At 35.6% G+C, this 23,421-nt stretch overlaps 1 protein-coding gene across 16 annotated transcripts in view; it reads right to left on the bottom strand.

Annotated features, from left to right (window-relative positions):
• Nucleotides 1-2,464: 2,464 nt before the first annotated feature.
• Nucleotides 2,465-23,421, bottom strand: part of LOC135205702 (uncharacterized) — a 1,031,110-nt gene continuing 1,010,153 nt past the window's right edge. For all 16 annotated transcript variants that reach the window (XM_064236823.1, XM_064236798.1, XM_064236782.1 and 13 more), the window contains 4 exons: nt 21,379-21,712; nt 21,033-21,244; nt 20,786-20,908; nt 2,465-4,398 (listed from right to left, as the gene is read on the bottom strand). In XM_064236823.1, the coding sequence (XP_064092893.1) occupies nt 4,153-4,398; nt 20,786-20,908; nt 21,033-21,244; nt 21,379-21,712 (915 nt within the window). In that variant the 3' untranslated portion in view covers nt 2,465-4,152. The remainder of the gene's footprint in view (nt 4,399-20,785; nt 20,909-21,032; nt 21,245-21,378; nt 21,713-23,421) is intronic.

Below are 23,421 nucleotides of genomic sequence, written 5' to 3'. Positions count from 1 at the left end.
ATACAACAAAAAACAACCCATGGTTGTAGCTTTTATCAGTTTGAAATATTTTCATATAAATCACGATGTGCCAAAATTTCAACCTTTGGTCAACTTTGACTCGACCGAAATGGTCAAAAAACGCATTTTTAAACTAAAACTCTTACATTCTAGTAATATTCAATCATTTACCTTCATTTTGCAACAAATTGGAAGTCTCTAGCACAATATTCCGACTTATGGTGAATTTTTAAAAAACACTTTTTCCTTATATCCTCGAGCAGTAACTCTGCCGAAAATCTCGGAAATTCTCTCGTCACTTTGTCGTAATGTTTGCACCATTTTATATTAGCCGTTACATAAAGTTTTATGCATTAAAATGTGTGAAATTTCATGTAGAATACAAGGAAAAATAACTCGTGGTTGTACCTTTTATCAGTTTTGAAATATTTTCCTAAAAATCACGATAAGTGCCAAAATTTCAACCTTCAGTCAACTTTGACTCGACCGAAATGGTCGAAAAACGCAATTGTAAGCTAAAACTCTTACATTCTAGTAATATTCAATCATTTACCTTCATTTTGCAACAAATTGAAAGTCTCTAGCACAATATTTCGATTTATGGTGAATTTTTGAAAAACACTTTTTCCTTACGTCCGCACGCAGTAACTGCCAAAAATCTCGGAAATTCTCTCGTCACTTTGTCGTCATTTTTGCATCCTTTTATATTAGCCGTTAAATAAAGTTTTATATATGAAAATGTGCGCAATTTCATGTAAAATACAACAAAAAATAACCCATGGTTGTAGCTTTTATCAGTTTTGAAATATTTTCATATAAACCACGATAAGTGCCAAAATTTCAACCTTCGGTCAACTTTGACTCGACTGAAATAGTCAAAAAACGCAACTGTAAGGTAAAACTCTTACATTTTAGTAATATTCAATAATTTACCTTCATTTAGCAACAAATTGGAAGTCTCTAGCACACTATTTTGATTTATGGTGAATTTTTGAAAAACACTTTTTCCTTACGTCAGCGCGCGGTAACTCTGCCGAAAATCTCGGAAATTCTTTCGTCACTTTGTCATAATGTTTGCACCGTTTTATATTAACCATTACATAAAGTTTTATATATTAAAAAGTGCTCAATTTCATGTAGAATACAACGTAAAATAACACATGGTTGTAGCTTTTATCAGTTTTGAAATATTTTCATATAAATCACGATAAATAGAAAAAATTCGACCTTCGGTCAACTTTAACTCGACCAAAATGGTCGAAACTGCAATTGTAAGCTAAAACACTTACAGTCTAGTAATAGTCAATCAGTTACCTTCATTTTGCAACAAACGGGAAGTCTCTAGCACACTATTTCGATTAATGGTGAATTTTTAAAAAAAAACTTTTTTTTACGTCCGCACGTTACAAATTCATGCATCATTTTGTGATAATATTTTTTCTGTGTTGCTTTGATCGTTTTACAATTTGTTACATACCAAAATCATCGCAATTTAGTGTACAATACAACGAAAAAAATTAACTCATTAGCTTTAACCGTTTTGCTCACAGTGCGATTTGTATACAATTATATATGAAATTTTTTTTGCGCTGTCATATATTCCAATATTTATATATAATAATGATATTTTTTTCATTTCTGATGGTTGCATACTAAACTTCAGGCAATGAAAAAAAGGAGCCAAAAATGAACTCTTAATCTTAAAAACTAAGCGTGCTGTGATTTTTTGAAAAAAAAACTTTTTTTCCACTTCAGCGCTAACTCCCAAACGCCGCTGGCATACGACAGACACTTTGGTAAATAGCAGCTCGGCGTTTAAGGGTTAATGCTAAATTAACATTTGTATTATCTGTTGTTTTGATGTAGATGAAAAAACTGAATGGCAATTACAGCATAGCCTAGTGAGCTAATAATAACTTCTCACCTTGCAGACCTATTAAAGCCTACCTGTTGAAATTTTAAGGAATTAAAACTTTTCACTGGGCCTTTAAACTATATACTTAAACTTTAAAGTTGTCATGATGATAAAAAAATATACTAAAAAATTTTTTGGAGCAAAGCCTGGGGATAAGAGAACTCTGGGGCAGACCAGTGTATTGAGGAAAATAGCAGACACATCTGAGTGAGATGAATGAGGGGAACAGTGTTTGTTGTATTCTGGCTGAGGACAACTATAAGAGAATTCTTTGAGATCAGTTGGTCCGGGGACCATGAGTGTAGTAACTCCTTTGGTGACGAACAGTGGCTACGCTGTTATATAATGAGATATTAGTGTATCAAGGATGTGGAAATATCTGATACCACAACACTGATTAATTTCACCCTCTAGTTTTTGCAGTAAATACTATAGTACAGCAGTTTTACATGAGGTGTGCTGAAAGGAAGATATAAATAACAAGCACAATTTTAGATTTAATTGCTAGTGGTTTTGGGAAGTCACAAAGAGGTTAAATATACACACACATTAGTGGAAAGACACATGTATTCAGCATAAATTACATATTTCTATATACACTTTGTAAGCATACTTTAGAAGAAAGCACTGTAAAATCATTAAAATAATTAATTATGTGGGAAAACTGTACTGCTCCAATAGATGCAATACAATTTAACTTTCGTGAATTTTGCTTGTTAGTTTTTAGAAATACAAATTTTTAAATAATTTTGTTCTATAAAACTGAATGCGAACGACAAAAACCTTATTATTGAATTTCTAAAACAGGGATTGAAGAAAAACTCCGAAAGAATAAAAATCAGCACACAGACTGCCACTCGATCTTTGGCTTAATACAAGTAATATGAGAATCCTTATTACTTTCTAGTAGAATTAATGAACATTATAAGAAAAATTAAAGCAATAAGTATGAAAAATACTTTCATATGGATTTTGTAAATATAACCAAAAAATTTTAATTTCTACACCAGCTATTCTGACAGAAATGATAAAAAATTCTCTTTCACTTGATCCACTTTAGGATTAAATATCACAAAACCAAGTAGAGAAAACATGAAAATGGCTAATTACATAATTTTCTACATTCAATGAGTGCCCAAAATTTTTGCAGGCACTGTAAAACAAATCTGTACAGTTTATAAAGTAGCAAAATTACAAAAAGGCCTTCATATTTACATTACACTTTACAATATAACTAATCTGCATCAAAAGATATTCAATTAATTCACATCGTCAAAATAAAATACAACATATAAAGTACAAATGCATCACTTATTTACAACTTTAACCAGAGATTTTAGGATTAAAAAGGAATAAACTTTCTTCATTTATATTTTGATGATACGTATTACATTACTCATCAATATTACCATTTATACACTTTCTGTATTTGAAAAAAGTCATTCTTAAGTACCTAAATGTACAAGATATATTTGATCTTAATATGGTATTAAAGTGTGACTTCTAACCCCATACACTTCCATATAAACCAATACTGGGACTAGACTTAAAGGGGCTTGCATGTCAGGCTATATTTAACTGTCACATGACAATACCACAAAAGAACAAAGAATTAAATAATGACAAGGCACAGGCATCACCTCAAGTAACACGAGAGAGCAAAATAATATCACGCTCTTTGTGTGTCACTCAATTTTTGGAGGACTAAATGACATACGTATAACTAAAGTGTCAGTAGTAAGGCTGATGTGGCTAAGTAATATCCAGACTCTCACAGAAAATGTTACCTGGATATGCCAGAAGGAGGAGGAAGATGGGGGAGGTGCGACATACTGTAGTTTTGCTTCTTTCATATGAAATACCATACAGTATACATATGCAATGACAATGACATTAAAATTGACAAAAGAATGCATGCTAGCATGAAAAGGCACATAAAACAGTAGCCAAAGGTAAATGGAAAGACATAAGGGATGGAAAGGATTTTTTTATACTCCAACTTTCCACTCACACCTACTAGTATAACCACAGAAGCCTTGTGCAAATAAGGTTCAATGAAGTAGCCCTAATTTCCCATAATAAAAATGATCAAGAACTCACAATTGACAATATGCAAGGGAGAATATCATGAACATTTACCTCACCATGAAGAATTAGAATTCCTACCATGCATAATCAATTTGTACCATGAACTACTGTTAGTTCTTTTGATAGATCTACATTTTGAAATTGATATTTTAAAACAAATTTGCTTTTTTCTTGATTTCAGTCTGCTTCCATGTTTGTAAAGAGTAAAATTCATCCCTGGTCATTCCTAAAGCTTTACTAAACTCATCCTCACTTAAGTACACCTCAAGATGTAGAGGATCAGCACCATCAGGTAGTGGTCTTGTAGTCAGCTCAGCGATGGAATAACATGTACGAGACAGCTGAGCCAGAATGTCACTAACTAAATATTGGCCACCATGTTTCCAGCGACATTCCTGAAAAAAATATATTTGGATATATATTAAATATAATTCCTAAAGATCAGTGCTTGGAAGGGGCCATTTAGGGAAAATCAAATATAATAACAATGACTCATTTAGTAGATCATGCTTTCTTGACAGTCTACATAAAAACTGGCATAGTGAATAATTGTTGCTATAAAACAACTGTAACCCACTACATGGCTGACCTGTATATAATACGAAATTTCATATAATCTTTGAAGAACGTGTGAAACATAATTACTTACTGTATAAGGATTAAACATTTACAGTCTTGGTTTTCATAATGACCTAGGAATAATTTTTAATGTGAAGCTAATTTACTCCTTCAAACATAATTAACATCTGAGAAAAGAGAAAACAAAGTATATTACACTTCCCATGATATAAAAGAACTCACTTTACAACACTAGAATGAGCTGTCGTTATGACCTGAGTTTGTAGGACCTTCGTTTTCTTGTAGGTACATCAAGGTTCTCTATGTTCACACCTTGTCCTGCATACCTGTCCTGCAGTCTGTAACATGCTCTCCTCTTATGAGTCCATCTTTCAAACGAGCTGGGGGGGTGGGGGGATCAGTTTCATAATATCTACGGTGCAAGTGCCATTTCTGATTACCCTTGCTCCTCCTTTTCATCTTTGTATATTTGAGGGTCATCTGCACTCTCTGCTTCCCTTCTTTTTCTTGAATGACATGAACTCCTCATCCTTTTCATGTTAGAAAGGTCAAGCTTTTACTCAACCAGATGAAACTTCCTGCTGTCACATCCTAGCTTTCTTCTGCTGGTTGTGCTCTGTTCTTGGAAGATTTAGGAAGTCAGAAAGTCTTTTGCCAAAGCTCATTTATTTCAGTTTCCTTGCAATGGCACTCCTCCCATTCCTTAATGAGATGATAACGACTCTTGATGGCTTATTGGAGTTCATCCATGGATCAACATATGTGACTTTTAACTTGTGAAAAAGTTTGCCTGTCCTGATTCTCCAACTCTCAGGAAGGTTTCATAACTTCTTCTTCCTTACCTCGAGGTATGGATGTCTTGGCATCATCAGGGGAATTAGGATGTATGGCTCCCTTACTTGTCAGACTTCTGAGATGAATTCTTGGTTTTTCCATCCTCCTCAATCTTGATGGCATTTCATCCTCTTTTACCATGCACTGCACTCTGCTCATAGGCTGTCATGTGGAGGACCGAGTTTTTTTTGTTTTTTTTCTTTTTTTTTGCCAAATTCTTCGGTTAGAGAGAGAGAGAGAGAGAGAGAGAGAGAGAGAGAGAGAGAGAGAGAGAGAGAGAGAGAGGCAGTTGGTGATAGAAACAACCGTGAGTGTAATTGAGGTAGTTAGTTTTATTTTTTTGTTTGTTTTTGTAGTTTAGTAAGATAGTGAGTGTTTCGAGTGAGTGACGGTTTTGTTTGGTTCTGGCTGCAGCAGAAGTTGGATGTGTTTTCAGTGACCTGGATTATTGTTAATTGTTTGGATCATCTTTGTCTTGATTTTGACAGACCACAGTTCCTCCTTAGCCTTCCTCTATCTACATTGCTCTCCACCTCAGCGGTAGATAAGGATTAATTGTCCCCTTATCTTCCAGCAGTTAGTATTGATTGCTGGGATTGCGGACTATTGCGTAGAACTGGATTACGGCTTTGATTGTTGTTTAAGGATTGGTTCAATTGATGTTGACTCAAAAACCTTGATTGTAGAAGATTGTGACTAAGGATATAAGTATTGATATTGATGACGACGACTATGGCTGGACCTTGAAATTGATAGTGGTACCATTCTTGGAGGATTGATATTCCTGAAGTTGATGGCTGGATTGAATTTGGATTGAGAGATTGACTGCAAGGCTAGCGTGCCATTAGTTTGGAGTGCTGGAGGCACTATTCGCCTATAAGGCCATACACACACACACACACATATACATATATATATATATAATATATATCCCATAATATATATTAATTATATATATATATCTATATTATATATATATGTATATCCCATAATCTTGGTTGAGTTGCTTATGTTAGGCTGTGGGTTCGCTTTGGTTACGGGTTTTGTGTTTTGAGTTAGGATATATAGCATTAAGGTATTTGAGTGGTTTAAAAATCCTTTTATCCAATAGTCTGGTTACAGATAATGTAAGTAGAAAGTTGTGTAGTGAGGAGACTATTGTCTATAAGAGGGATCAAGGGTGTGGGGGTTGCTTTAGTGCATCCCGCCACATTATTTTTCGCCCGAACAGGGACAGTTAAGGGGGGACAGTGAACTGGACTCTTGGACAGAAGGCAGTAGTAGATTAGAAATTAGGATTAGGTTTGAGATAAGTGGGAAATGGAGGAACAGTTACAGAGATAAGAGGAGGAATTGCAGTTATACCAGTAACGAGAAGTTGGTAAGAGAGAATGAAAAGTTGAGAAGTGAGAATGAGGAGATGCGAAAGGAGTTGAGAGAGTTAAAGGAAGTTGTGGAGAAAGTAGAAGAAAATATTGAGTTAAAAATGACAGAGAATGAAGAACGAATGGGTAAGCGAATGGATGAGTGTATGAGTAAGCAAAGGGAGGTTATGATGGAACAGGTAAGAGAGATGATGAAGGTGTGTGTAGGTGAAGGTGCTGTTGGAGGAGGTCCTTCTGCTTTGAGTAGTAAAAGGGTAACAGTGAAAGAAAAGAGTAATTTAAGTGCTAATTTTGAAGGAGTAAGAGTGATGTGAAGAGTGAAAAGACAAAGGTTCAGGATGAGAATGAGAGTGATCAAGAGTGGGTGAAAGTAGCGAGTAAGAAAAAATGTAAGAAGAATTTGATCAAGGATAAGAATATAAGTGTAGAACTGGATTCTTTGTATTCTAATGAGGAAGAGGTAGCTAAGAAGGAATTAAGTAGTGAAGATGATACTGAGTGGAATTGAGGAAGCATATAAGACTGTATATGAGAGAGGTACCCCAGTGTGAAAAATATGATGAGTATGGTAGGAGGGATATATGACTTTTTCAAAGAATATGAGAGGTATTGTCAGGCTAAATATGGTGATAGTAAGAGAATGTGGGGTAGAGAGTTGGGGGAGTATTTGACAGGATTTTTGTTGAGTATGTATGGGGATGTTGAGTATTAAAATGTGAAAGGTCAAACAGGCTAAGCGTGTGAAAGGAAGTGTTAGATATTGGCGGAAAAATGAGTTTGATGAAGCAGTAATGAATGTGAGGAAGTCTGTACCTATGTATGTATGTCGTTAGGAAACATTAGAAAGGGAGAAGCATGGGGATGAATAGAGAAGTTTTTGGCTATGGTCCCAAAGAATGTGTATGAGTTTGTGAATTTGAAAAGGAAGGAAAAAATGAGGTGGACGAGTGAGAGATTGACGTGGAATGACATGTTAGAGATAGTTGAAGATTATGAGTTAGATAGGGTTATGAAAGAGTAGAAGTGTGAGTATAAAAACTGGAGTGGATGAAAGGATGCCAGAGTTTGGAAGTTTTAGGGATACAGTTTTGAGGGGGCCAATGAGGATGGTCAATAGTTTGGTAGATAGGAGTCTAAATGAGTAATGTGGGAATGGCAGTGAGGACGAATGGAGGATTTGGATGGGAAAGGCAGTTTTGGAGCGATCAGAGCAGTAGTGCGTAACGAGGTAGATCGGCTAGTGGTAGTCATGAGGAGAAGTGTTTCAGGTGTGGAAAGGTGGGGCAGAAGAAAAATGACTGTAGGTGGGCTTTAGGTGCATGTTTTGGGTGTGGTGAAATAAGACGTCTTGTTAGTGAGTGTAAAAAGGAAAGGGGATTAAGTGTTATTGTGGTATGACTGGGCATGTAGCTAGTGGATCGGGGAAGTCACACAAATGTGATTTGTGGAAATTGTGGTAAGGATGGGAATTATGCTAGAATGTGTAGCGAGCAACGTACCAAGTGTACTGAATGTGGCGTAGATGGACATGTAGCAAGGGTGTGTAGGAAGAGGGAATTAAGTAAGCCAGGATGTTCGGGAAACTAGTTAGTGAGAAGGTTCAGCTAGGTGAGTCTTCTTGTGTGCGTGGAGTGAGTATGATGCATGTCCATGAGGGGTTGTTGCATGATGCAAGTATGGAAGAAATTAGGGCGAAACACAACCAGTTTCGTAAATGGAGGGAAGTACCGGAGTATGTTCGAGAGAATGGGGTGTATAAGTGGTTGAAAATGAATGTGTGTGAGCCTAGTATGTATGAGAAGCTGGGATTGGAAGATAAGCAGTTGGTGTTAGCTCAGTGTGGATGGAAGAAAAAACATGTGAAAAAGCCTGGTGGGCTTGACAAAGGGGTGAACATGCAAGTGAATGTGGATGATTAGTGTGAATACAGATGAAAGTTGGCTGAATATTAGTGAGAGTTATAGTATCTGTAGGTTCTCTCTGGAGGAGGTAAGTGAGAATATGGAGACGCCGAGGCAAAAAGATCGGAAAATATTAAGTAGTATGAATGATTCTTTCGTTAGAGTAGAGGGTGGATTGAATGAAATGGATGAGTTGCTCCATTAAGTAATGATTCTTCACACTAATCTCAGCTTCTTTGAGGGGGTTGTTGGGCAAGGGTCACTTTCTTTTTCTACCCCTGCTTAGAACCTCTGCATTTATATTATTCCTGATGCTTTTATTGGTGTCAAAAACATGGATGGCCATTTGTTTGTGTAACAAAAGTTGTCAGGACCTAGTACATAAATGATCTGTGGTCAGTTACATGACCTCCTTGCCTTTATAAGCTTTGTTGAGTCACTTCTCCTCCATGGCCTTCTGTGATGAAAAAATATATAGATAAAGTTTCTTTGCTCTTTAGTGATCAAAGTTCCAAGCATGCAGTGTAGTACAAGGGGCCAGTTGTGCCTTGATCCATCCAACATTTTCCTACTGTTATTTCCTTCCTTTGGGATGACGCTTTCCTTCAGAGGTCAACTAAGTCCCAGTGTGAATGAAAAAGGCATGTTTATAATTGTCTGGGTCTCTCATGTCTGCTCTACACAGTTGGACTGTATGAAGCTCTGCCCTGGTCTTTGGATCCAATAATATCAACTTTTTCTCTCTAAGTGCTGTCTGTTGACTCTAGTATTTATATTTCACCAGGTCTTGGCCCCACAATCTTCAAGCTTCCTCTAGAGGAACAGGCTTCTAACATCAAAGAACTTTTCATTCTTGTTTGCTTTGACATTCACAGTTCTTTGGATGTCAGTGAGCTTTCAAGGCACTTAACGATGGTGATACTCTTGGCATCACTTGCTGCGATGGTGGTGCTCTTGGCATCACTTGTTGCTTTTTGGGATATCATCAGACACCACCTAGCTTAAGGCTGTTCCTCATTCATTTCAGTGCTTCAGTGAGGTTCATACCTCTTCTAACTGAGTTTATCTCAACAACTAGCACGTATCAGGAATTTCAGATGGCCTAAGAGATTGTTGCTGAGTGGAGCTCTAAAGTCTGATCCTTCATATCTCTCGGATCACCAGAACCAGTGTCTCAAGACTTATCTCTTTGTTGGCCTCCACTTGTTGCAGAGATGCTCATAGTTAAAAGGTTTTGCAAGAGGACTTGTCCAACTCATGAGCAATGCCCTTAGGGTTGAAAAACCTCCTCTCTTCTGCTGTTTATCCTTATCAAGATTATCTTTATTATACTGTATATCAATGATGGACAGATATAAGGTTTTTTACTGATTTTCTATATCCCGTCCACAAAAAAATTTCATTTTCTATCTTGTTATATCATTTTCTTTTGCTATATATGTACACATACATATCAAAATTATATCCTGTCTATGCATATCATAAACAAGGCTGGCAACAAAAGTAGCATAAAAGCAGCAACTGATGAAACTCCCATGGCGTAGTAAGAGTATCCTTACAGGAGAGCAGCTGCATATCTTCTACTCCCCCATACGGATTCTCTTTCCACACTACGGTAATACCTGGCTCACAACATTCCAGTTATATAAAGATATATACATCTATTAACAAAATTCTACAAATCCACAATTATTTACTTCCAATTAAGGTAAATTTGTTAACTAAATTCTACAACCCTTTTATACACTCTGGTGAAGTTTTTACTTCTGTGTTAATCAACTGATCCGGAATTTGCATAAAACATTTTAATAACATTTTAAAATGTGATTTAACTTTAAAATTAAACTCTCATCTTTTTATATGGCTGTCATTAAACTCTCTTAAAACAAATCTAACATAATCAAATGAGTATGGCCTGTGATAAGTAAATATTTTCAGCTTTTCTATAATCTGACAGAAAATATATTAAATGAAGTAAAGTAAACAGATGTAAAGCTGCTCAGTTTCTTGCCATTCATAAAGAGAATGTCATCCATAATTCTTACTTCAATAATAATTGAAAAGGCTTTGTCACAAAAAATGTTCAAAAAACCCATTCAGTGATGAATGGGTTTTTTGATATATTTGGTAAATAAAAAATTGAAGACGGTAAATATTTTTGTCATACTTAAGTGCTTCATTAAATAGTTGTATTCCCTTGAATATGTAAGCATATGACATCTTCAAAACCAAATATATTATGTCCCCTCCACAACTCAACATTACATGCAAGCAACCACAGCCCGCCAAAATAGGTATATGTGGATACATACACAATAATTAAAAATGAATATAAAAGCCTCCCATTTGGCTTGCAACATTGTTATTTGAGCTGTTAAGAGTTCGTATGGCACCCTGACAATGGAACTGGGGAGTGGGGGATGATAGGCAGAGATAATTGCATTCAGAAAGGGCAGGGAGGGCCCCATCTGCTTGGGAGCATTTGTGACTTATTGTTTAAAACTTTAAAATGTAATAGAAGACATTATCAAGTGTCATTTTGCTTATCCCCTTTGAATGGCTATAAAGTGGGTGAGCACTTGTGTGCTTTGGGAGCTTTTGTGACTGTTATTGGCTCCTAAGAAATGAGAGGTTATACAGCATCATTTTTTTGTTTTGTTTATTGCTCTGAGTGGCTGACACATGAGTCTTCTTGAAGAACCTCAAACTGTTTAGTCTAACATGAATCATTATTTGCTAAATTTCTGATAGCTGATGCTTTGCCTTTTCCAAGTAAGACATAAAAATGTGAACAAAATTTTTTTCTTGGCAGGATGAAATATATTCCATTAACCTAAATATAACCAACAGTTTTTTTTATTTATTTCAGCTGTATATTTCATAAGTAAAAATTCAGCTACAATATGGGCAGCAAACCTTTACATGGAATATTTTGAAAGGAAGATTTTGCTGTCCATTAAGCCTAAAATCATGACCTGGCTTAGATATGTAAATGGTGTCTTGACAATTTAGCACAATAGTGAGGAGATTATATTGATTCTGAACAGACTAAATAAACTAGTAATAACAATAACATTGAAAACCAAACGGGAAAGAGACATTAAGCTGGTACTCCTAGACATTTTAATCATATAAGAATAGACAAAATATACCTTCAACATACAGAGAAACCCTACTTTCAATGTCCCATACATTATTCACTTCCCAAATTCTTATGATGTTTTATTCATAGTTGGTTTCAATCTACTTTTTAGATTAGGTAATGTTTGCATGGGTATCTGGGAAATGGCAATTCCTCAACTTTGATTCAGTTACACTAGCTGGAATGGTTATTGAGGAGACTATAAACAAAGTGAAGAAAATACATTATGGAGGCCATACAAAACAACAAACCTTAACAATCCTAAAACCATTAGTAGTTTGTACTTTAATGGATATCTAAATTTTAAAAACTAACAGATGCCAGTGTTTATAACATGCTGTGCAATAACTGTAATGAAATTTAAGTCAAGGAGAGTCAGATTCACCTCACAACATAAACAATCAGTATACATATATGTAATATGGCATACAGAGATCTTCATAAATTGAGGATAAAGGCCATAAATTGGAGTGAGGCTAAGCTACTTTTCAAAAGTAACTATCCATACAAAACAAAGATTCTAGAATCTGGTATCAATAGAAAACAAAGAAAATGAAACTATTAGGAAGACACTCGAAATCTAATTTCATGAGTTAATTTCCAGATCCATTCTCAGGCAAGTGTCCAGTAGATCCAACTACTACACTCAACCCCGGTAGGAGATAATGAGGACTATAATACAGATAAACTGACCTCTTTTATCCCAGGACCACCAAAGGTTCTAATCCTATCAGTGTTTTAATACCAAAACTGCATATTTCATGTTAATACTCTTGTCATCCACTGCCCATATTCAAAAGTGACCAGAAACTCAGCGCTGCCTATCAAGACACATAGTATTTGCACATGTGCATGTGTGTGTATGTATTATGTATGTAAATACATATAAATATAAATATATATTTTTAGTGTAGCACTCTTCATCCTCAAAAGGGAGTTATTCTCATGGTCCCATAGGATCCCATAAGACAAACCTACTCTTATAGTAGTAGATGGTCTTGGCCAGAAAAGTGTTTGTTGGCACAATGACTGAAATAAAGGACTCAAGACAAGAGGCTCTATCTCTTTCCGTACAGTAACTACCTTGCTTCTCCTTTCATCCTTCACACAGATATGGCACAGCATGTATGTCAGCCATTACTTTTTTGGTTTTTGCCGAGTAGGGTTGCCACCTCGACCTCAGAAAAATAGAGAACATATGTAGCTGTATAAGGAGGAAAAATTATGGCAAGTGAAGCAAGCCTTTTCAGCTGTGAGGCCCCACAGAAAAAGTTTTGAAATATGTCCTAATCCCGGGGAATTCTGAAGCTATGTGCAGCTAAGACGTGGTTGAGGAAGACATATTTCATATTTGATGAGGACTGGAAGATCACTTGTCAAGTTGTCAGTTATCAGTGAAGTGACAAGTCTATAGAAATTCAAAACTAAATGACACGCTGTGACAGAGGCAATGAAATAATACACATATGTATACCATCAAGTTTATTTCATTCCTTCAGTGCTGCAAGACTGACAGAAAAATATGCTCATGTAATTTTAAAATAACGATGTTCAGACAGACAAATACAGAACAAATGTCATTCTGTATTGCTTCAATACAGAACACAACATCTCACTCTCTAATACGGAATGAATCTGTATTTTACAGAATGGGTGGCAACTCTATTGTCAAGTAAAGAAAGTACAGAGCAAGGGCTTTGCTCCCAGATATTTTTCCAGAGATCTTATTTCAGTCACCATGGAAGAATTGAACAATGAAGCAGTTCAGTGCATAAATTGACAGCCATGTGAAAAGTTTTAGTTCCTTAAAATTTTAACTGGTAGGCTTGTATTTGTTAAAACTGAGAGCTGGTGGTATGCTACAGGCTGAGAAGTTAGGATCAGATTGCTAGGCTATGTTATAGTAACATGCTGGTTTTTCTCCCATCTAAAAGAATGATAAGTAACAAAAATGCAGATATTTTTGTTAATGAAACTCATTAGTCAATTACTATTTTAAAATTGGTAGATAACTTGAGGCTACTCAAATACAGAGACTGTGTTAGCCTTACTTCTCGGTTGCAAAATGCAGCTATGATAGTTCCCAATCTTGCTTGATTTCTGAGTCTTGGAGTTTGGATAAAGCTGGTTTCCCCTTATAGAATTTTGATGGGCAAAATAAATGGATTTTGCAATATTGAAAGTCCCCCATTTATCTTTAACATCGAGGGCCTTTTTATCAACTGTTAACAGAAATTAATTTTGTGGGTCTACATATCACAGATATTACTCCAACAGTAATATTAAATTGAAATATTACATTTTCGTAATAGCTTTGGCACAGTAATTTCAATAATTAATATTTTTTATGTCTGTTTAATGGGAAAATACTTGTCAGGCAAAGTTATGGTAGTACTTATGAACTGATTTTTAATACATTACTACTGTTTAATGGATATGACCCATTGATTATGATACCTAACAGCATACTATGGATACATACTTGTAACAATGGCAGCTTGTTTTATTTTGTTTGCTGCCTATACTGTGGTTATAGGTAGTTAACACTACGTAGTTGCTAATGAACACATGTTCCTTTTATCACTACAAGGCTGCTATTACACTTTGCTTTTCGCTTGTGGGTACGGCTCACACCACCTACCATGAATACAGCCCCTTGCAGAAATAAAGAAGAATTGGGTTGGTTGCCAGACAAATATGGAATATGCAACATGCTCTGCCAGGAGCATGTTTTATATATTTAGTAGTTTGTAATGAATAAGTGTTTATTAAAAACTACCCAGTGTTAATTACCTATATCATTGTACAAAAGCAAAAACTTCAAATTACAATAGTATGTTGTTAGGTAACATGATCAATATGTCATATCCATAAAATAGTAGTAATATATTAAAATATTAACTCACAATTCCTATAATAAAAATGCCTTCAAAGATTTACTTTCAAATGCTAAAAGACTCGACACAAAACTACATGTATACCTATACAATGTAGTACTTCTATACACTTCATGACTTTGATTACCTGGTCTGTTCCCAAGTACTACGTAAAGGTTATAGGCTACATTAGTTTGTAGTACATAATTAAAATAAAAAATTATAGGAATTACCATACCAAATTTATATGAAGATCTGAACTTGTTTGACAAAGCACGGAACTGCTTGTTATATTCCCATGGAGAAAAGTGTCACATCAGTTTCTCAACATGTGACATCGCTATCGGAATAATAACGCCCGTCAGAAGTAGATCAGCATGAATGTAGAACCTCTTTTAACATTTGAAAAGAACCCTTATATTAAGGATAACTGGGGCACTTCCCTTTAGTTATAAAACTTTTTTCTCACCATTATCCTTAGATTAAGGGGCCGGTTGCCTGATGTGCCTTCTCCGCTGCCTTCTATCAAAACCATCATCCTCCACCAAACCTCTTTTCTCCACATCTTCCTTCACTTTATCTCACCATCTAATTCTCTGCCTCCCTCTCAATCTTCTTCCTCTAACAGGTTCCTCCCAAGCCCTCTTCACTCTCTCCTTGTCATCCATCCTCAGCACATGCAAATACCATCTCAATCATGACTCTTATCACCTCTGCAATCTTTCCTAAGCCTGCCCTTCTTATTTTATCCTTTTCCAATCTCTTGAGCAGCAATATTCCCATAATCCACCTCAGCATTCTCATCTCTGTTCTCTCAAGTTTTACTTCCTCTTTTCTTCTTATAGCCCATGTTTCTGCTCTATACATTACACTGGTCTTCTCATTGTGTTATAGATCTTGACTTTTTGCTTGATTGGCATTTTCTTATCATATACTACTCCAGCTATCTCTCTCCACTTCCCCCAATGTGGCTTTTATCCTACTGTTAACTTCAGCCTCACATCCTCCCTTTTGGCCTAAAGTACATCCTAAGTATTTAAACTTTTCTGCAGGTCTTAAAATCAAGCCTCTTCTTGTATTACTATTCTGTCTCTATCTTCCCTGCTGCTCAGCAAAACCTCTGTTTTTATTCACATTCACCTTTAAGCCATCCCTCTCTAAAGACTCCTGCCACTCTCCAACCCTTCTCTGTAGGCCCTCCTCATTTTCAGCAGAATCACCAGATCATCGGCATACAACAACTCCCATGCCTCTTCATTCCTGGTCTCTTCACTCAACAAATCCATGACCAGTACAAACAAAAATGGTGTAATCCAACACTAACTTCAAAGTTTTCTGTTTCTCAAACTGCTGCTATTACTTTTGAGCTCATTTTTTTATATATCATCTCAAACAGCCAAACCAACTTTACTGGGACTTTCCTTTTCCTCAACAGCAAAACATCACTTCTCTTGGGATTCTATTGTGTGCTTTCTCTAGGTCAATAAATGTACAATAGAGCTCGCTTAGTAAACACCAAGGCTTATAACCAAACATGACTGGGGACTACTATCATGGACATGTTTCGTAAACAAGAAGTATGGCTAACCAAATTTATCTTTTCGGTAACCTCAAATTATCAAATCACTAATTACCACTTTGTTAGACAAGAAAAACAGCACAGTGATTACAGCACAACCTAGCGATCTAATACTAACTTCTCATCTTGCAGGAGACCTACTGGCCCCCAATTTAATACATATAAGACTAGCCACTGAAATTTTAACAAACTTAACCTTTTCACTGGGTCTTAAAAGTAAACTGCTAAGGTACACTTAAGCAAGATTAGCTAACACTGAACCCCATGGTGAGTTACACCGCAGTGAAGTTACCAATGTGCCCTGGTCCTGTGCTGACATATACTCTTTTAAACTAAAAGTAAATATAAAATCACCACCTAAATTATATATAGACTTGCAAACTATTATATTGAACAGGAAGACATTTTACCATGCCTACTGAATCCTGAGGTGCAATTATTTAAGCTTTATGGCTGCCATACTGGATGCCATCTTTCTTTATATATGTTATATGAAATCTTGAACAGTAATACATTTTAATTTTGCTTGGTGACTCTGCCTAAAATGTGTATAACCAAAATAAATGTGTAAAAACATGACCAGAGGCACATAGGTCCCATGTTAAAACCTTGACTAGTAGCCATCTTGAAAAATGGCAGCCATTTAGGAATTTTGAGTGGACACCCAGCAATTTTCAAAAAGTAGCCTATGGAGAAGATATACACCAAATTTCATGCTTGTATCATTAACCCTCTTACGCCGACTGGACGTATTTTACGTCGACATTTTTTGTCTCCCGTGTGCCGACTGGACGTATTTTACGTCTACATACAAAAGTTTTTTTTTAAATTCGCGGAAAAATACTTATAGGCCTACCAGCCTAAAACTTTTGAATCACGTGCCTTGGGGGATGCTGGGAGTTCATGGATCAAGGTGTTGTTTTGTTTACAATCGTTACGCAGGCGCGCAGGCGCGAATTTCTTTCTTGCCGCACTAAAAAGTATCTGTGACACATCTCTGAAATTATTTCGTAACTTTGACATAATTTTTGTACCATTGTAAATTAGCCGTTACATGAAGTATTATATATGAAAATGTGTGCATTTTTATGTAAAATACAACAATAAAATACTCATGATTGTAGCTTTTATCAGTTTTGAGATATTTTCATACAAATAACAATAATTGCCAAAATTTCAACCTTCGGTCAACTTTGACTCTACCGAAATGGTCGAAAAACGCAATTGTAAGCTAAAACGCTTATATTCTAGTAATATTCAATCATTTACCTTCATTTTGCAACTAATTGGAAGTCTCTAGCACAATATTTCGATTTATGGTGAATTTATGAAAAAACTTTTTCCTTACGTCCGCGCGGTAACTCTTCCGAAAGAAATCATACATGCGATTGTGGTAATGTTTGCACCATTTTAAAATTAGCCGTTATATAAAGTTTTATATATGGAAATGTGCACAATTTCATGCACAATACAACTAAAAACAACCCATGGTTGTAGCTTTTATCAGTTTTGAGATATTTTCATATAAATAACGATAATTGCCAAAATTTCAACCTTCGGTCAACTTTGACTCTACCGAAATGGTCGAAAAACGTAATTGTAAGCTAAAACGCTTATATTCTAGTAATATTCAAGCATTTACCTTCATTTTGCAACAAATTAGAAGTCTCTAGCACAATATTTCGATTTATGGTGAATTTATGAAAAAAATAACATTTTCTTTACGTCCGCGCGGTAACTCTTCCGAAAAAATCATACGTGCGATTGTGGTAATGTTTGCACCATTTTAAATTAGCTGTTACATAAAGTTTTATATATGAAAATGTGTGTAATTTCATGTAGAATACAACAAAAAATAATTGAAGGTTGTAGCTTTTCTCATTTTTGAAATATTTGCATATAAATCACGATAAATAGAAAAAAACCACGTTCGGTCAACTTTTGGGACTCTACCGAAATGGTCGAAAAACGCAATTGTAAGCTAAAACTCCTTACAGTTCTAGTAATATTCAGTCATTTATCTTCATCTTGAAACAAATTGGAAGTCTCTAGCAAAATATTTAGATTTATGGTGAATTTTAAAAAAATCTTTCCTTCCCTCCGCGCGCGGATTCTCCGCCACAAATCTCTGAAATACGTACGTCCCATTCTCGGAATATTTGCTCCGTTTCATATTAGGCATTTCATAGAGTTTTATATATGAAAATGTGCGCAATTTCATGTAGAATAAAACAAAAAATATTTGAAGGTTGTAGCTTTTCTTATTTCCGAAATAATTGCATATAAAAAATATATATATAAAAAAAATTCGACATTCGGTCAACTTTAACTCGTCAGATATGGTAGAAAACTGCAATTGTAAGCTAATACTCTTACAGTATAGTAATATTCAATCACTTGTCTTCATTTTGAAAAGAAACTGGAAGTCTCTTAGGACAATTTAGATTATGGTGAATTTTTGAAAAAAATATTTGTTTATGTCCGCGCGTTACGAATTCATGCATTATTTTGTGATAATATTTTATCTGTGTTGCTTTTATCGTTTTACAATGTGTCATATACCAAAATGATTGCAATTTAGTGTACATTACAACGAAAAAAAGAGAAACTTGTTACCTTTAACCATTTTGCGCACAGCGCGATTTGAATACAATTATATATGAAATTTCGTTTTTGCGCTATCATATATCGCATTATTTATATATGATAATGATAATTTTTTTCATTTCTGATGGTTGCATACTAAACTTCAGGCAATGACAAAAAAAGGAGCCAAAAATGAACTCTTAATCTTGAAAACTAAGCACGCTGTGATTTTTTGAAAAAAATATTTTTTCCGCTTCCACGCTCACTCCGAAACCCCTCCGGCATACGGGGGAGAATTTTTTATTTACCGCTCCGGCGTAAGAGGGTTAACTGAAGTATTTTTGTGAAAAAAGTATTTTTCTTGTTGTACTAGAGTATCTTCAACAATCTCAGATGAAGGCAATCGCAAAGCCCTTTTCTGGCATGCGAGAGCTGCCAAACTCTGGTTACATCCTACAGTTATGGTCTCAGGAACAGATGTGCTGTAACAATAACAGGTCAACACTTCATTCTGATAGTCATCTGGAAAAGCTAGGGTGTGCAAGAATTTTCTTAGGTCCATCTTTATTCTGGTTTGAATGCTGCTGGGAAGAGACAACTGGCTGCAAAGAGTATCCCAACAAAAATGTCTGCTGGATGTAAGGCAAGACTTGTTCCTATTAATTAGGAAACCTTTTTACTAGTCTGTTGACTACCACTCTCAGGTATTGTCAGCATTCTTCTCTGGTGACTCCCTAGATTGCCCAATCATCTAGGTAGGCCATCAGTTAAATTCCTTCTATCTTGAGCTCATACAAAATAAATAGGTAACTTAAGTATAGGGAAAAATTTACACAAAAAATGTGTGTTAAAACTTAACTGGTCAAGGATCGCCCTTCAATTGAGGAATCCTTTTTGGGGACACTGATGAGTAGTGGCAGATATACCTGTCTTTCTCTATGGCCCTCTTTTAAGAGGGGTCTAATTTTTTTTTTTGGAGAAAACTCCTCTAGAAAAGGGGGAGGGTGATCTCTATGCTAGCCCACTGAAAATTATACTGTATCACCAAGGGGAGGACTTTCACTGCATAAGTTAAAGTGCTGAAGATGATGACCTCGACCATGCAAGTCCTATTGGGCTCCACCTCTCCCAGTATGCAGTCCATGAGTTGATTTTTCTTTTCCCTGAGGTTTGGCTTAGGAAGAGGAAAATCTCAAGAGTATTGTTTCCCAGAATGTAATATGGAGGTTACATTGGGGAGTGCAATGTTGGAATGCACCACTACTTCCTTTTATGCCTTAATGCAACATTCCAGAAGGTCACAGTGTGTTCCCCATCGGGTCCACATATGTCTTTTGGCTACTGGAGCGAACAGTTCTGGAAGACTCTGGAGCTCTTTAATAACTACCTCCAGCATAGTAGTACAATTTACAATTTTGAGGAGGTGGAGCCTAGCATAAAATTCAGCCATGGCTGTCCTGAAATTTTTCTTATAAGGGTCCCAAATTGTTGGGTAGCCATGTCCAATGGGAACTATTTCCTCTCCAAAGGAAGGACAAGTGTTGCCCATTCCTTTGTAGAACTATCAGATAATGGGATGGAAAAACAATAAGAGAATTCTTTGAGATGGGTTGGTCTGTCTTATGGAGACCTGCAGGGGCCATGAGAGTGTAACTCCATTGAGCTCAGATGAACAACAGCTATGCTATCAAAAACAGAAGGCACTGTATATACATCATCCAAAAACTCACAGTATGTAAGTTATGGTTTTTGAAGTAAGCAGCGGGAAAAATGAAAATTCACAAAAATTACATCATAAAACACAGAACTCATGGAGCATGTGGGTCTGTTTACTTGACATAAAACAGAAGGTACAGGATGGAAGAGAGCAAATTGGGCACTGAAGCAAAGAAACTCTTACCTTTTCCTGAATTGTAGTTACATCCTCCCTTGGCATCCATACTGGAAACAAGCTTGTGAACTCCAATGGCTCCATCCCTCCTACTACCAAATAAGGTTCCACAACATCAACGTCAATTTCAACCTATAAAATAACAAATATAACTAAGAGATCATTCAGTTTAATGTACCCCATATAAGTCATACATGTCAGCCATAAATAAGTCTTCCTCGTTCAAAATAAACCATTTACAAAGTTATATAATTACTTTTTTATAGCTTTTGGCAGCTAAAATCTTTGCTTGAGCTTTTGCTTTCAGCTTGCAATACTCAAGTACGGTTTCCAAAGCAGCACGTCGAGCAAAGTTAAAGCGCAAAACTGCAGAGCCAGTTGCACTAAAATCTTCTCCCTCTGATGATTCTGCTGGCCACCATCCCTGCCATACCCAGACTCGATGACCACCATCTACTATAAACAAAGCTGAAAACGAGCAATTTTTGTGAAAAATTGAAAATTACCATTTTTCATCATGAAATATTTTATTCACAGGTGAAACAAAATCATATCACAAATGTATAACAAAATGACAAACTTAACATGTGGTAAATGCAAACCTGGCTGTGGTACTGAGTATAAATCCTGTTGCAAAATTGGGAGTGGGTTAGGTACTGAAGTGCTTCTGTAGCTGCAAATCAATTCAGTAGCTTGGAAAGAGTCAGGGGTGGCAGCTAAATGCCACACTCTAGGGGTCCAGTCATATGTATGCTCATCTTCAAGCAGCGAAAAGTACTTGTTTTTGGCATTCTTGACTGGTGTTCCAAGATCTTCCCAAAAGTCTCGGGATTCTGCTCCTTCAAACTGCTCCTTGATTTTGACAGATGATCCAGTCTTCCATCCCATTATTGATTCAGGTGCTTGAGAAAGCCTTTGAGCAACAGTACTACCAACCTACAAAAATGGAAGCAGGTATTTCACTTTTATATAATGGAAGAATATATTTCATACATTTTGTTGAAGATAATAAAACTGAGCTGTTTTAAATTCTTCATTGCTAAAACAATAGTCAGAAACCTGTTAGAATTATGACATATGTATAAATATATTCAGTTACTTTTCCTCATATTTTTTATGATCTGTGGTTGCTTTTTCATTGAACAAATAAGTTTGAGTTAATTGCAAAGAATCATGTAAGGAAACTAAATATGTAAAGTACAATATACTCAATATAAAATAAAACTACATATACTTTTACAATTATCTTCAAATTCTGTATTCTTATATTGTCTTTGGAACTGCAAGAGATCTACAAAACATCTTGTAGAAGGGGGAGTATGTTATTTACACCAGGTATTATAAAGAACTACCCATCTATAACAGAATCTTCAAAATATCACCTGATGTTGGACCTGTATGAAGGATTTAAGTTCCAATGTGAAATATGTAGAAAATTTCACAATTTTTATGATGATGTAAGCAAATGTAAGAGTATGCTTATAAAGTATATATTCTGGATTATATGTAAATATATTTGTTTTCCTTTAGTTTTCTCAGACATCTTCAACAGGGCTGACACAAGAGGCAGAATTTACACTATACTGTATATGATAGGAGACAGTACAAATGAGCATACAGGCAGTCGGGGAAAAACATTCACACCTAACATAAGAGGAAAAAGGAAGAAACAGCCAAATCTTTAGCATTTGAGAGTAGTGCTCCAGTTAAAAGCCTTGTTTTTATATGCATGTTGGTTCATGATTTTCTTCTACCTTCCCTATATCTCACAGATTTTAAATATTTCTTTTGAAATAAATGGATCAAGCAATCTTTGACTGATAATGATCTTTTTTAAAAATCTTTCTGTTACAAATATTGAACTCTATAACATTTGTTTTCAATATATTTCAATATGTTACAGGCAATCCCCATCATATATTAAAGGATACTTAAAGTACCAAACTGTAATAAAGAGAAAACGAAAGAAGAAATGTGGAATACAGAGAGAGAGAGAGAGAGAGAGAGAGAGAGAGAGAGAGAGAGAGAGAGAGAGAGAGAGAGAGAGAGAGAGAGAGATACAACAACTGAGGTATGCTTACATTGAAGCCCAATACATTAAAACATACACTCCTTCACTTTTTTATTTATATTTTATGCGATTCTCATTTACACTCTCTTTAACTTTTTTATTTATATTTTATGTGATTCTCATTTATACTCTTCCTGTATTTTCTAATTTTCTTATTTTCACAAGCCAAAAGATGCAGTCATGCACATAGGGTAGTGCATATGTATGCACATACCAATATCACTGGCAATGGTAAACTTGCTGGAGCTTGTTTGATTCCATATTTTTATGCTTAATTTTTTCACCTTTTATATATGTACATATGCACACATTCATTTGCTGGCTGGTGGTACCAAGGCTTCAGTTATAAACAGCACATGTTACTGGCTGCTCCAGGAGCAAGAGCCCATGCCAGCACAAAGCTGGCTTAAAAAGAAAGAAAGAGGAAAAAAAGCACTACATCTTATCTACATTTGTAAATTTGCATTGATAAAATATCCTCTTTTCATGATGTGTAATAACCATACAGTGTCAATTGAACTTGTAATGAAATACTGCACAGTAAATCAAGTAACTAAAAAGAAAAAAAAAATGG

The sequence above is a fragment of the Macrobrachium nipponense genome, chromosome 11 (genome assembly GCF_015104395.2).
Source record: "Macrobrachium nipponense isolate FS-2020 chromosome 11, ASM1510439v2, whole genome shotgun sequence".
Taxonomy (NCBI): domain Eukaryota; kingdom Metazoa; phylum Arthropoda; class Malacostraca; order Decapoda; family Palaemonidae; genus Macrobrachium; species Macrobrachium nipponense.
Note: the sequence above shows the minus strand (reverse complement) of the source record. Positions and strands in the feature narration are given on the sequence as shown.